Consider the following 14507-nt stretch of genomic DNA (forward strand, 5'->3'; position numbering starts at 1 on the left):
CCAGAGACGCGGGACATCAGCTCCTGGCCCAGGGGCCTGCGTGGTCGGTGCCCCTCGGGGCGCCTGGTGGGTGATTGGCAGTTACCACAGCTCTAGTGGGACACTGGGTATCCGGGACTCGTCGCCACCTCCGTTCGTTGTCAGCTGGGCTGCTAAGTTCCCGCGGCCCGATGACCCGGCCCCAGAGCAACGGCCGCGACCTCGAGCGGGAGCCCCTGCGACCAGCGGTGGGTCAGGGGCGGCCACGGAGGGTCCCTATGGCCTGTAGGGGGCAGCGCCGAGCCTAGGAGGAGACTCAGCTGCGGGCGGGGGTGGGTGGGTCTGGGCTACCCCGGGCCTCGCAGCGACTGTCACGGCCCGGCTGCCCCTGCCCCCCGTGCGCTTCCTCCCCACGATTCAGGCCTCAGCGGGACCCAAGGGGGACGTGGCAGGGCCAGCTCGCGACGGCCTATAGGGAGTTAAGATCAGGGGAGACCCATGTCGCTTCCCTCCGGGCGGGGTGGCGGGACCCTCCAGAGGCGCCTCCGCGTGGCCGGAGTGCGTCGGGTCGCCGGCGGCAGCCTCTCGCTTTAAGCCCGAGGTGGGCACCCCGACCCCGGGACAGGGCGCCCGGGACCCGCGCGATGACTGCTCCGGCCCCCGGGGAGGGTGGGTGCCCCGAGCCCCAGAGCTGGGCGCCCCGTTACCTTGGGGTGGGTGCCTGGAACCCCGGGGTGGGCACCCGGCGCGCGCGGGTTATTTTTGGCGCCCGCGGCGGCATGTGTGTCTGGGCGTGTTTTCCTTCCCCAGGTGCCCGGAGCCCCGGCTCCGCCGCCACCAGAGCTGACTTGGGTCTCTCTCTCCTCTCCCCTGCAGGAATCTTTCGACCATTCCGCCGCCACGACTTTCACCGTGCGCGGGGAGAGCTGGAAACAAACATCACATCTAAATTGAAAAAAAAAAAAAAAAAAAACAGAAAGAAAGAAAAGAAAAAGCGGAAGAAGCTGCGAGGCGGCGACAGGGAGGAGGCGAGGAGGAGGGGCCGCGCACGGCGGGCCCGGCCCGAGGCGGCGGCGGGGACGCGGGGACGCGGGGACGCGGCTTTGTGCTGGCGGGTCGCGGGGCGCCCATGGCGGAGTGCGGCCGGGGGGGCGCCGCTGGCGGGGCCCTGCCCACCTCCCCGGGCCCAGCTCTCGGTGCCAAGGGTGCCCTGAAAGCCGGGGAAGGCGGCGGCGGCGGGGGAGGTCGCCTCGGCCACGGGCGGGCGCGCTGTGACAGCGGCGGGGTTTCTAACGGAGACTGCAGCCTCGGCGTGTCAGGGGACGAAGCCCGGGTCAGCCCCGCCACGGGACCTCACGGTGGGGTGCTCGCTGCGACCCCCAGCCCGGCTGCCTGCCCCCTCCTCCGGGAAAACAAGTCGGGCGGCCTGCCTCGCCGGAGCAGCATCATCAAGGTAAGTGGGAGAAGGGCGCTCATCGCCCACCCCCAGCCGCCCTTGGGGTCTGTTTCCCCGGGAGGGGAGTGGTGGTGGAAGGAGGGGTTTGTAAGAGGAGCCCATTGCTAACGGGAACCACCGCTGGTGCACGGGTGCTTGGGGTGGTTGAGCAGGGATTGGATGCCAATGGCATTTGGAAAGATTCTAGAGGTGTTCCTCAATGTGCAGAGGGAACTGTGTTCAGACATTCCCAGTTGAACTTGGGGCTGTCACCTCTCCCAGGATTGGGCTGGAATTATGGCCTGTACCTGGCTGGGCAGGACATGTTCTTCTGTGGTAGCTTCAGCTGGTAACAGACTCCCAGTAAGGTTTGTATTGTATGTTCAAGGCAGTTAGTGATTATGTGAAAACATTTTCTTAAAAATCCCAGGGGGAGAACAGAGATTATTTTATAGGTTTGTTCTGATCTGTATACAGTTGCCTTTTGCAAACGGTTATATTTCGTGGCTGCAAAGTCTCTGGTCACGCAGTCACACGGAGACAAGGAGTAGGGTTCTGAACGTAAATGCAAATTTCCGCTTTCTTAGGCTCGGAAGCACCGAGAGATTACAGTTCTGGACGGTTTAGGCTTTTTTTTTTTTTTTTTTTTTTTTTTTTTTGCTGCAGTAGGCTGGCCTTCAGTTCTGTGGAAGTTCTTTTGGGCAGTTTGCTTGGTCTTGATATCTCTTGCATTGTGTTATTTAGCAGAAAAAAAAGTCAGTGATTGTTATGTGTATTTTAAGCTCAAGCAGTAATATTAGGAACTCCTTAGTTTGTTGTGGTTTCATTCTAGTATTACATTTTGGTCTGCAGTGTAAAAATATTTCTCGTGACATAAAGTGAAAAAAAAATAGTTGTTGAGCTAAGAAGAACAGAGCCTTAGCAAGACTAGCTCATTCTGCTCAAGTTTGGAGCAAATATGAAAGTGTTGCTTTCTGAAAAGCAAGTGGTTACCAGGACAGCAAGCAGCCGAGCACACTGACAGGGCTGCACCTATAGCTGATGACTGGTGGGGAGGAAGACAGAATGGGCCACAGTGAAAAGAGTTGGCACCCGTGGCACTGGAAATTTAATTGAACCTACAGCAATCTCCTAAGTACAGTGTTAAGTGTCTGATGCTGTTATCAACTTGTACAGTGATCTAGTGAAATATATCACCTTGCTACTCTGTGTAACAAGCAGTTGTGAAACTGCTTTTCGCTTGTCATCTGTTTGCACAGTTTATGTCTGGGCAAGTGCACAATCGGAGGGCTTAGAGCTCGAGTGTAGTGACCTACCTGCAGCAGGTGTTTTGAGTTTAAGAAAAGTAAAGTATATTTTTGCTGCATACCTAGCTTTTAGTGATTCATATTTTTTACACTGTAGCTTATATTTCCATGTAAGTTGCTTTCACCCGTGTGTGATAATCAATCCTATTGACAGAATTATGTGTCATAGCTGTTTTTATCCATGACTAGAGATTTGTGGTGATTTTGCAGTGTGGTATTAATGGAATTTGAGGTGAAAATTCCAGAGAAGATACCAGCGTACTTTAACTCTTCACCTCTATTTTTCTGGAGGGGCCTGTTTCTACATTTAAAAAAATTCCAACTTTATTGTTATCTGTACTGGGATTCACAGTGTAACTTAGTTACAACAGCATCTACTCTAAGTTTACATTCTTGGAAGATTAGGAAGGATGGTTTTGCCCATATTTCTGATATGTGGAATTGAAAACTTATTGGTAGGTGTCATTTCTCCATTGAAGATTCTAGAACAACATGGGAAAATGATTAATGATACAGAGATCACCGGTTTCTGAACTGTTAGACTTTCAAAGATTTCTTTGTCATTTTTCTTCTTGCTCATGAAGGCAGTTAGCTTCTTGTTCACAATTGTTTTCCTAGATACACATTGCCAGCAACATCGTAAGGCCTCACTATGCTTCCTGAGTGAATGGAGGAGTGATAAGGAAGTACATGTTTTCTCTGTTAAGTTCTCTTAATTTCTGAAATGGGTTATTTTGGATTTACCAGCCTCATATCTTATTCATTGACTTGTACCTCCTGAGGTGACTCGATTGACTGCTTTTTTCTTGCCAAGTTGATCAAGCCTGGATTACAGGAAAGGGCTGTGCTATAATTAAGTAGGTGACTAGTTGATATGTTTCCCCTTGAATTGGTGCCTTGAAGAATCAAGGTCTCAGCAAGTTAGTGTGGTATTTCCTAAAGACGTAACAGCCTCTATCCTAATAGAATAAAGAGATCTTTTACTTTGACATCAAATTTCATATAGTAACAATGAATAGTGCACAGACATTTTTTGTCACATGAATGACAGACATTGTATTTCACTTTTGTCAAAAAATAATACAAAGCTTAGCAAAAGCCCATGTGAAAAAGCAAGAGTGACCTCCTTCCTGGGTTTTCTTGTGTTCCTTTTGAATACAGGGGATGAATGCAGTCAGGTGATGGAATAGTCGAGGCAGAAGTAGATTAATAAGCAAGACGATCATTGGGGGTGTGAGAAAATGGCAGGAGTAAATTCTAGCTAAGGAACAGAGACCTGAATTTATGGGGTTGCATTCGCTGAAATGTCAGGCTTGTGAGCTGTGCCCGTCTCCTAGCTTCCGTCTTCATCATAGCCCCGACAGCCCTTGCAGGTGGGGATCTCAGTGTGCACGGGAAAGAGCCTGTTGCTGAGGTGCAGAACACAGGCAGAAATGTACCGTGGCCTCACCAGAATTACATTCTCCTTTTAAAACCATCACTTTTGAATTCCATCTGTTTTGTAAGTGGGGCATTGAGTAAGAAGTTGTTGTCAAACTACATTTCTGCCAGAGTAGGTGCACAGATACTAAAAGAGCTCCTTGGTTATGGTAACAGTGTTGATGAAAATACAGAGTAAGCAGCCTGGTAGACCCTTTTACACACACTGCGAGAAGATAAGTCAATCATCACCATACTTTTCTACGTTTCCTTAGCTTATTGAAATTAGTGATATACTTTTGAGATTGTTTACAAAGGCCTATGACTAGATTTTTAGGGAACGGGCCGTTACGTTTGTCTTCTTAAGTGATCTAGTAAATGAAAACATCACTTTCATTTTCTCTTTTCATGTATCATGTCATCACATTATTCAATCCAATGCACACTTTATTTTGAAACAGTTAATTTGGTTTGTTGTTCATATAGCATCCATGTTTTTTACAAATAGCTGAATCCTTTCACTTAGCTTGGTCTGAAACTATGAAGTAGCAATTTAGGCCTTAAATTTCTTTTTAATTTTGGAAATAAGTGCAGTTAATATGTCTGTATATTTGGATGGTTTATTTTAATCAAAACTAATTGAATCTTTTAGTTGGTAGTTTTAAAAATGTGGCATACTTTGCATAAAGTAAAATTCACTTTGTCAGTGAGCTCCACGAGACTTGACAAACACGAATGCGTGTTATCGCCGCTACAGTCAAGACACAGAGTAGCTCCATCACCGCAGAAAATCCCCCAGTCCCTTTGCAGTCTTCCCCACCCCGGCCCCAGACCATGGCAGCCTTTGATCTTAGACACTTTTTTCATCAGTAGGAAATACAGATACTGCATTGTTTTGGTATTTAAAAGTGATAACTGCCGCCACCATTTATTAAATACTTACTACATGCAAAACACAGGGAAACTGCTTAACACAATTCTTTGACTTGGTTCTGTAGGCTGAAGAAAACCAGAATTCAGAGAAGTTAACCACTTAGCCAAGGTGTTAGAGCTGGTGGATGTAGTCCACTTGGGTACAGCTGCACTCTGCTGCCCCCCAAATTAGACTGGCTGTTTTAAATTTTCTGTTTAATTATGGTAGCCTTGGCAATTTGGAACACGGGATTTGATTTTCCCCTTTAAATGTAGGGGACATGGGAGGGGGGGAAAGAATCTCTATCTCTGCTGGCAGAAGAGGTTGACAGATAATGTAATCAGGCAGCTGTTAGTCACCTGTTGTAGCTGCTTGACCAGAACCACCAGCTTCACTGGGACCGACGGTTTGACCTTGTCAAGGTGGCAAGCCTTATTTTTCTTAATATCATTACTGTCACGGTCATAGTATCGTGCTGTGTCGGAGAAAGGCCTTTATTACCTTTTTGCCAAAATATATCCCTACGTCTTGACGCTGAGCATCCCAAAGTGAGGAATAAACAGGCTTTTTGGATTTATCATACATATTTAAACAGAGTAATAAAAATGTGCCCAAGAAATTACATTGTCCCATGGTTTAAATAAACTAGACTCCTTGTAGGCGAAAGCTGGGCTATATTTATCAGTTCTGCATAGATAATAAGCACTCAGTAACTGTATTTTGAATTGGATCTTAAATAGACTATTTGCATTTGACTTTAGATGTTTTTTTCTTGAATGGTCGGGAAAAAACGACTGCGTGCGCAAGAATCTCGTGGGCATAAATATTGAACAAACGGGAACAGGGTCACAAAGTGAATTTGTCTGGACAGATAGGCAGCCTGGATCTTTTAGGTCAGAAAAATCTATTGGCCAGTCAGCAACTCCCCGCTTCACTTTGAGCTAATGCATTTTGGGTCACACAAGATAACTGCTGAAAGGCCAGGGCATGGTTCCTTCTCTCAGCCGCTCCATTTCCCAGCCTTTCCTCCAAACAGTTATGTTTGACTTGTGTTGTTTTTCATCAGAATCAACTAGGCAACTGACACGAAACTGTGTTGATTTGTTTTAATTGCTGATCTCGGCCACTCAAGCTATATTTTCTTAGATTGCTCGCTCCCAGAATCTGTTCAGTTCCTTTCACAGTTCTGTGCTCTCCACAAGGGGTCTGAACTTGACTGTCCTTTTTTTCTTTTCCTTTTCTTCTTCTTTTCTTCTTCTTTCTTTTAATGTCTAAGTTACCCATACCTCACTATTGAACAAAATAGGGCAGTGTTATTTACAACAGAAATGCAGATAAATGTGAAGTATGACATTCATATTTTTTCTTCAGTCTGTGTTTTAAACATGCATGTCCAAAAATACATGCTTTGTTCCTTATTAATACTAACTGTTGGCTGTCATTACTCACTCATCTGCCAGACCCCGGGATTAGTTTAGCTACCTTTTTGTTTTACCTTAATGAGATTCTGTAGTTCAGGAGATATTCAATTATTTGTACCTGTGGGCGACAGTATCTGAAATTGTGTTCCTACTGATAATAATTATGAAGCAACAGGGTTGTGCTTGGCATAAGACTATTAGTAGTGACTCAGACTCAAGTCACAGCCCCCAGGGAAGTCTCAGCAGTACCTGCTTTCCTTGCGTCAGAATAATTCCAGCCCTAGCCAGGTTGCTCAGTTGTTTGGAGCATACCCCAAAAGGTTGCAGGTTGGATCCCTGGCCGGGGTGCGCATTGGAGGCAACTGATCAATGTTTCTCATTCACATTCCTGTTTCTATCCTATGTTCTCTCTCCCCCTGCCTCACCTACCTCTCTAAAATCAATAAACATATCTTCAGGTGAAGATTAAAAAATCATATTTAAAAAAATTCCATAGCTTTAGGGTGCTCAAAATATATAATTAATTACATTGAACTTTAGTGATGGTTATGCAAATGGTCCAGACTGCTGGGAGGACACTTGGCACCTGCCTATTTCCAAGTGTCAGAGGAGGGCAGGTGGCTAGGCGCCCTGCTGGCTACTAGTGCTTGGTCACATGGAGGGATAATTAGGCAAAATGTATTCTAGCTAATAATCTCAGCTGGGCTGTACTCTGGGGTCTTATGCCACACTCAGGCCGAGTGTTGCATGTCTGGGTTATTCAGGAGGCAGAACAGTGGTGGGAAAAGAGAGGATGTGGAGTTAGGTGCTTGGATCAGTTTCTGGCTCCCTCTCTTCATTTCTGCGTTGCCTTCGGCAAGATATCTAAGTCTGTGTCTAGTTACCCCATCTCCTCAACAGAGAGAATAGAATCCCCCCTCAGAGCGTACTGTGAGGATGAAATGAGATGATGTGAGTAGCACGTGATAAACTCTCAATAAGTAGTACCTAGTGTGGGTTTTTTTTATTTTTTATTTTTAGTTTCTCTGATTCAGAGTTTCTCCTGAGATGAGCAAACTCATTTAGACTTCATTCGAGTTGGAGATCGCTAACATGGCCATGTCCACTTTGGCAATTTTGTCTTTTGAAATATGCAGAAAGTGCCCAGAGAAATTTCTCAGGCATATTCTAAAGATGCTTTCAAGAATTATTTGTTAGGATGCCTTTCTAAATCTGAAGCCTCAGACCACCGTTTGTGTTACCTAAGTAGCCTCAGCCACACGGTCCGAGGGTGTTGAACGTCAGTTTCGTTGAGTCAAGCTCCCAGACATCTTGCCCGGGCAGTCCAGATTTACACCTTTCGTCCTGACAAAGTTGTTAACAGTGCCTTCTTTCACTCTCAGAGGCATCCTGGTTTACATGATAAATAGTATGGCCACCCCACTTATTTGCTTTTTACAAACTCTTTGTGACAGCCTGTGGGGGAGCCCCACGAGACTGCTTTCCGTGCCTAAACTTAGGTCTGGCATTTATTCCTCCCTTTTCTCAGCTTGGATTACTTTACTCCTCTCTCAGTCACCTTCAAGGTCTTCCTCAGTTCACCCCCTCTCAGAAGGAAATATTTCTTTCTCTGCCTTCCAGCCACCACTCTGCCTGTGCTTCCTCCTGCCTCATAGGTAACTTATTGACCTTCAGTTTGTGCTGACACCTAGTTTAATGTCTCGTAGAAAGCAGGTATTTGAGTATACACTAGTTGAACAAATGTGTGATGGATGAGGAAGTGGACATGAGTGACATAACTTATCTTAGAAGTTTGATGAAGATGTTATTTAGATTTAACTCCCACTGGCTTTGATTGGAATACAACATTCAATGGGCTGTGTACGTCAGAGAAGAAATTTATTTCACATGCATAATTTTGGAAACAATCAAACGGAAGGAAGTACCTTGATTTAACGTTGTATTCAGGAATTTGGTTGGTTTCAGAAGTGTTTTGCAAGATGTTGATATGAATGATCTGTCCCCTTTGGTGCCCTTGAAATAGGAGTAGACCTTTGAAAATGTCTTTTGATTTATGTTCTGTCAAAGTTTAAAAAGCATGGTGAGAGAGCTTTACTATTTGTTAAAGCATTTAATTTATTTTCTAGTATTCAGTTTCCTTAAGGGATTAGAGTTTTTGCTTGGTTTTTTTGTTTATTTTTAAGGCACTGAATTACTTAACCTTTTATTGTCATTAACATTGGATTGTCATAAGATATTCATTGGGAGTGCTTTAGAATGAATAATAAAAGAGCATAAAAAAGGAATATAGGCGGGGTTGTAGAAGTAGGACCTTTAATCCGTAAGCATATTCTGCCATATACTGGTAGGAATTCTACCTTTTGTTGCAACTCAAGGATTGGGTATGGAAGTGTTACCAAGAAATGCTGTGAATGCATCATCTCACACAAGTCTGACCACAACCTGCAAGGAGACATTATCATTCCCTTTTTACAGACCAGGAGACCCACTCTTCAAGGTGTGGGTCATTTTCAAGCGAGGTTGCAAAGCGTGGACGAGGCAGAGCCAACGCTCAGACCAAGTCTGACGGACATGAAAGCCCGCGCTTTGAACTGCTCCACCGCCCTCTATTTCATCTTCTGAAATGTGTCTTTGACTTTTTTCCCCGCTGCTTGCCCAAGCCATTCTGGCTTCTTGATCTTAGCAGTTTCTACCCGTCCTAAAATAGATGACTGGTTTTTAATTAGGAAAGTTTGGCCTTTTGGGGCTGAATCTTGGGATGAAGCCAACAAGTACCCAATCAACAAAAAGCCGTAGCCATGGTCCTGCCGCCATTTCTGTCTGGCCCACACACCAGACTTTTGCCCTTTCCTTCTCCACTCTCATTTGATTTATTTGAAAAATTGGGGGGAGGAGGGTCATTTTCCACTTCTATTTCTTTCTTAAACAAAGACTGGATTTATAGTTACCTACTTTTTAGGTTCGTAGAAGCTAAAGCAGATAATAATAACAGTATTTTTAGGTGAGATTTTTCTTATAATATCCATTCTTATTATTGTTTTGGAATTGCCAAGTAATATAACATTATAAAATATGTTAATATTTACAACACGTTATTGTGAAATTAGTATTCATGTATCTCCTTGGAGTACGCTGAGTATACTGACTTGGAAATAGCAGATATTAACGACACCTCAGAAACTAAGCAGGTGGATTTAAAAGTGATTAATAAGGTAGATTCTGGGATTTTTAGAACTGAAAGAGATCATGTAATATTCTTCTGTGATTAAATGTACACAAGGCCATACTGATTAGTACATTTAGCTCCTAGCTATGGTTGAGTTCATTTATTTGCATGTTAGCGAAACAGAATTGAAAAAATAGTTATGTAATACTGCAGTCTGTGAGTATTAATAGAACATGATTTGGTCTCCCAAACAACTATATCTGAGAATTTGTTTTTTTGCTGTAGAGAGCTGCATGTGTACATATGCTGTGCTCGTGCCTTCACATACTCTGAAGTCTCTGTGTATAAATAGGACAGATTAAGAGCAAATCAAATAACGTAGTGGTGGGGCGACAGGAGTCCCGCCGTGCGAAAGACTGATGGGTAGCAGGTGTCTGCTGTCTAAATGGAAAATGCTCAGGAAGGGGTAGGCTGGTTTTGTTTTTGTTTTTGTTTTTGTTTTTATGAGCATTGCTGATGAAGCCTCTGTTGCTCTTGACCAATTAATGTGACCACGGAGGGATAAGTGACCTCGTTTGCAGCTACCGTTAGAATCACAAGCCGTATGACTCTCTCCGTATGATTTCCTGATACCTTTTATTTTCCGTCTTCCTTCTCAGCTCTGATGTCCTGTGGGCAAAGCAGATGTAATTTTTCAGATAGTTAATATGGTTTAATCTTTACTCTTGAAGGAAATACAGCGAGTTGCTTAGATTTTTATTTGTATCAGTCCATGCTAACAGATGATATTAAATACCAGTGGAATTATTCAGATGTTTTTATATTGGAACTAACAGAATTCCTGACGTAATACCACTTTTAAGGATGTGTTTTTCTTTGAAATTTTTGATGACTTGTTGAAAGAGATCTGTATGCTTTTTCAAAGCTTTCTCTGGTTTATGTATATTCCCATAAATGTTTTTATATGTATTAAAAATAATAGAATTGTTATGTCACCAGATACGTATGTATTGAGCTTTAGTTAATGTTATCATGTGATTTTTCTAACTGGTTAAACCAGTTTATACACCCCACCTGGTTACATGAGTTCTAGTTGCTCTAATGCTTACTAATACTTGGTATTGATTTTTTAATTGTAACCATTTGTGATGGTTATGTAATGGTACCTTCCGGTGGCTTTTGGTTTGCATGGCCCTGGTGGCTAATGATGTTGAGCACCTTTTCATATGTTTTCTTGGTCATTTGGATATTCTTGGTAAGATGTCTGTTCGAGTTTTTTGTCCATTTAAAAAATTGGGTTTTTATATATTTTAAATTCATTTGTAGGACTTATTTACATTTGCTGCTAGGTGTTTTGTGTAATATATATCATTTAAGAGATAGGTATACACATTAAATGGCGTCTTTTAATGAGAAACAGTTCTTAATTTTAGTGAAATCCAATTATCAGCATTTTTTATGGTTATTATTTTTGTGTGCTGTTTAAGATATCTTTATTTAGATTAAGACCATGAAAGATAATTATTTGTAGACCTTTTTTCCCCCACACTCAGATCTACAATCTAGCTGGAAATTATTTTGTGTATGGTGTGAGGTAGGGGTCAAAATTTTCTTTCCGTCTACATCCAGTTAACTCAGCACAGTTTATTTGAAAACATCCCCCTCCCCCACCCTCCGCATTGGCCCTTTGTCATGAATCAGGTGACTGTGTATGTGTGGATCTGTTTCTGGAGTCTATTTTGTTACATCCGTCTATTTACCTATCCTTGTACCACACTGTCTTTCTTACGAGGTGTAATGCCCAACAGATGTTAGTCCCTTTGTGTATTAAAAGGTATGTACAAGAGCGCTTATAGCAGCATTAACTGTCACAGCCCAAGCTGGAAGCAACCAAATGCCCATGGCTGCTACATGTACCACTTTAGTCTCTCAAGCTCTGATGTTGAAAGAAATCTGATGTTGATAATGTTGAAAGAAACCAGCCATGAAAAAAATGCAGACTGTATGATTTCATTATATAAAGTTCAGTAACAGGCAAACTGATGGAAACTTTCACAAACATGTGTAAACCTTTTTGCTGCAGTGGAGCGCCGGTGCCGTGGGGAGACCTGATCGCGTCCTGAGTGGAGTGAAGCTGTGGAGAGAGCGGGGAGAGAGGGGCGGCTGGAGGAGCAGGCAGGCAGAGTCTTTCTTGGATGGCACTGAGAACACGTGGGCGCTGGGCCTGTGGGACGTCGTGACACAGTGGCGGATTGGGAGTCATCTTACACTGTCGCCGAGATTGCTGGGAGTTTTTATGATTTGTTTTGGTGCAGTTTTGAGAGTTTTAATTAACTCACGTGCACTTAAAGGGTTTAATATGGAGAAGTGTGCTGCTCATAGAAAACTTTGAGAAGCACTCATTTGCGGAGCACCTGTTCTCTGCATGACGGTTTTCTAGATAGCGCTCTTTGGTCTCAAAAGCAGTTAAAAACAGAAACCAGTTGTCCAGGTCTGTAGACAAAAGCAAGAGTTATTTGATTACTGCTGAATAGCTGTCTACCTGGGATCCCAGGAGGTCAGCACAGCGTGTAAGCTCTACTGAGCACTCACCTTGTCCTGTGTAAATACATTCTTTCAGGCGGCGAAAACACCAGATCTTCAAACGGGTCATTTGAGCACACACTGGAATTGCCTGGATTTGAAAACACACTAATGTGCAGATCCACTCTAGCCCGATTAAATCACAATTTCTGAGGGTTTCCGAACCCTCAGCAATTTGAAGGTATAGTTGGGATTAAAAACAGCCAAGAGGCCTTTTTCATGTTGAATCCTTGCCAGTTCAGCTCTGTGAGATGACAGGGGACAGGCAGCTCCAGAACCCACCAGGTGATATCAGGGACCCTGTGGCTGGTGGGTGCAGGGGGTTGGGCTAATCCTTCAGGTGCCTCAGTGCAGCTTCCCCTTCAAGGCTTACCCGAGTTACCCTTTTTCTGAGGGGCCATAAAATAACAATGAAGAGGAACATTTTCTTAGTCAAATTTGGAAAAACAGATTCTATGTGTGAAAATGATGGTCAGCCCTGTGCATTACTCATCGCCTTGTAAGGGTGTATTTTTGATCCAAGTACAAGAATATGTTGTTCAGGTTGTCATGGAGGCCCTGGGGTGGTCATAGGAGCCTGGCTCTAGATTCATCGTCACCGTGCAGCCACTGTTCCCTGGTCCATCTCCTGGCTCTCTTCCATCCCCACACAGAGAAGACATCTGTGCGTCCATGACGTCATGCATCACGGAGGAAGAAGTTTCCCAGGAGGGAAGTATTTCAGAAAGAACTGATTTTACTGAGGCACGAGAACTCTTTCTAGAAAGAGGTGATTGCACGTTTCAAACCTTGCTGAGTCGAGTCCTCACATTTCCTTTAGCCGCCTCGTCTGCACTCAGGTGGCGACGCGTAGCAAAAAGGCTGTTTACTCACAGAAGATTATAAATCGACATTTGCCAGGCGCGTGCCTATTTGTACAGGAGGAAGAGACCCCGTGTGTGACGTGTTGGTGCACCACGTTAGGGTGGGCTGGCAGTCGGGCTTGGTACGCCACGACCTTTGGGTAAATGTCTGCCTTTGAATGCTGTCTAGCACTTTCTCTTGCCACACAGGCACTTGCGGTCAGGAGGAATGACCACTGAATTCCCAAGGCATCTATAAAAATATTTTATTGGCTGCAGGGCAGTAACATGAAAATATCAGCGTCGCTTATTTCCAGTCCCAGTTACTTGGTATGCAGTCTTTTAGTAGCTCTGTTAGCAGGTCATCAATGCTCACGTTAATTCTTTTAATACTTTGTTTTCTCTTCCAAATTAACATGGGGGTACCTTCCAGCAGAGAAGCTCGTGTCCACTGATTCTAGGTAGGCACCGAGGAAGAGGCAGGGTCTGGTGGGAAGGCTGCATCCTTGGAGACTCCAGTCTGTAGAGGCTGGAGGAGGACCGGCAGTTTATCAGCAGAAACGTGTTCTCAAGCCTTCCTGATCGTGATGGGGACCCATATATTAATACATATAGCTTTACTGGGTAGTTTAATTTCTTTCTTTGCCAACGTGAGGCATGGTGGAAATGAACGTTAATATTCTTGGGGGGAGAAATTCTACATTCTTTTTGTGAAAATTTAGTGCTTGGTGATGTTGACCAAGCAAAGGATCAGAGAGGCTCCGTTTTCTACAGCACAATTGGCCAGATCTTCTTACCCATCTTCTTTGCTAGGGAAGAAAGTATTGTGGGAGAATATTTTTAAATAGTTAAATAGCCCTTTGTCCCGACGAACCGCCGCCATTGATGAATGCTCCCCCAAGGGGCCTGGAAGCGAGAGTGAAAGTAACTGGGAGAAACAGGGCACAGGGCGCTCCGAGGGCACCTTACTTAGAAGTAGATGGGGAGTGTGCTCCCTGGGCAGTGCCCTGACCTCAGGGCATTTATCCTGCTGTCCTCCTCATTCCTGGCTGTGAGGTAAAACGAGGGGGAAGATGGCTTAGAAGATGTCCCCGAAGTAACAAGGCAGGCAAAAGCTCCTGTTCCTGGATAGAATTTGGCAACTCACAGGCCTACCATTCCTAGGAACACCAGGGGCCATTACATCCATAAATTAAGCTCCAAAAGAGCTCTTCCAACCGTTTGCACACCAGGCTATGGGCAGAAAATGGTAAGTGTACCGCTGAGTTCGAGGAGATTGCTGGTGGCTGGAGGCCTCACCCAGCCCTGGTGAGGGCCGGGATGGAAGGTGGGGGGTTGCGGGGATCAGTGTCTTGGCCAGTCAGTAATCCACTTGTGGCTCACAGTGGTGTTCCGGGGCGCACTGGCCAGGAGGCTGTGCTTCAGAGGGGGTGCAGAGGAGA

The 14507-nt window shown here is 44.7% G+C and overlaps 1 protein-coding gene across 3 annotated transcripts in view; it reads left to right on the plus strand.

The window, feature by feature from the left end:
* Positions 1-367: 367 nt before the first annotated feature.
* Positions 368-14507, plus strand: part of PLCL2 (phospholipase C like 2) — a 158761-nt gene continuing 144621 nt past the window's right edge. The window contains exons 1-2 of one of the 3 annotated variants that reach the window (XM_053929866.2): positions 368-457; positions 856-1432. In XM_053929866.2, coding sequence (XP_053785841.1) covers positions 1109-1432 — 324 coding nt within the window. In that variant the 5' untranslated portion in view covers positions 368-457; positions 856-1108. Of the gene's footprint in view, positions 581-855; positions 1433-1761; positions 1783-14507 lie in introns of those variants that run through there. The other 2 variants (XM_053929865.2, XM_053929867.1) reach the window with 2 other exon arrangements.

This window comes from Desmodus rotundus, chromosome 8 (genome assembly GCF_022682495.2).
Source record: "Desmodus rotundus isolate HL8 chromosome 8, HLdesRot8A.1, whole genome shotgun sequence".
Classification (NCBI taxonomy): Eukaryota; Metazoa; Chordata; class Mammalia; order Chiroptera; family Phyllostomidae; genus Desmodus; species Desmodus rotundus.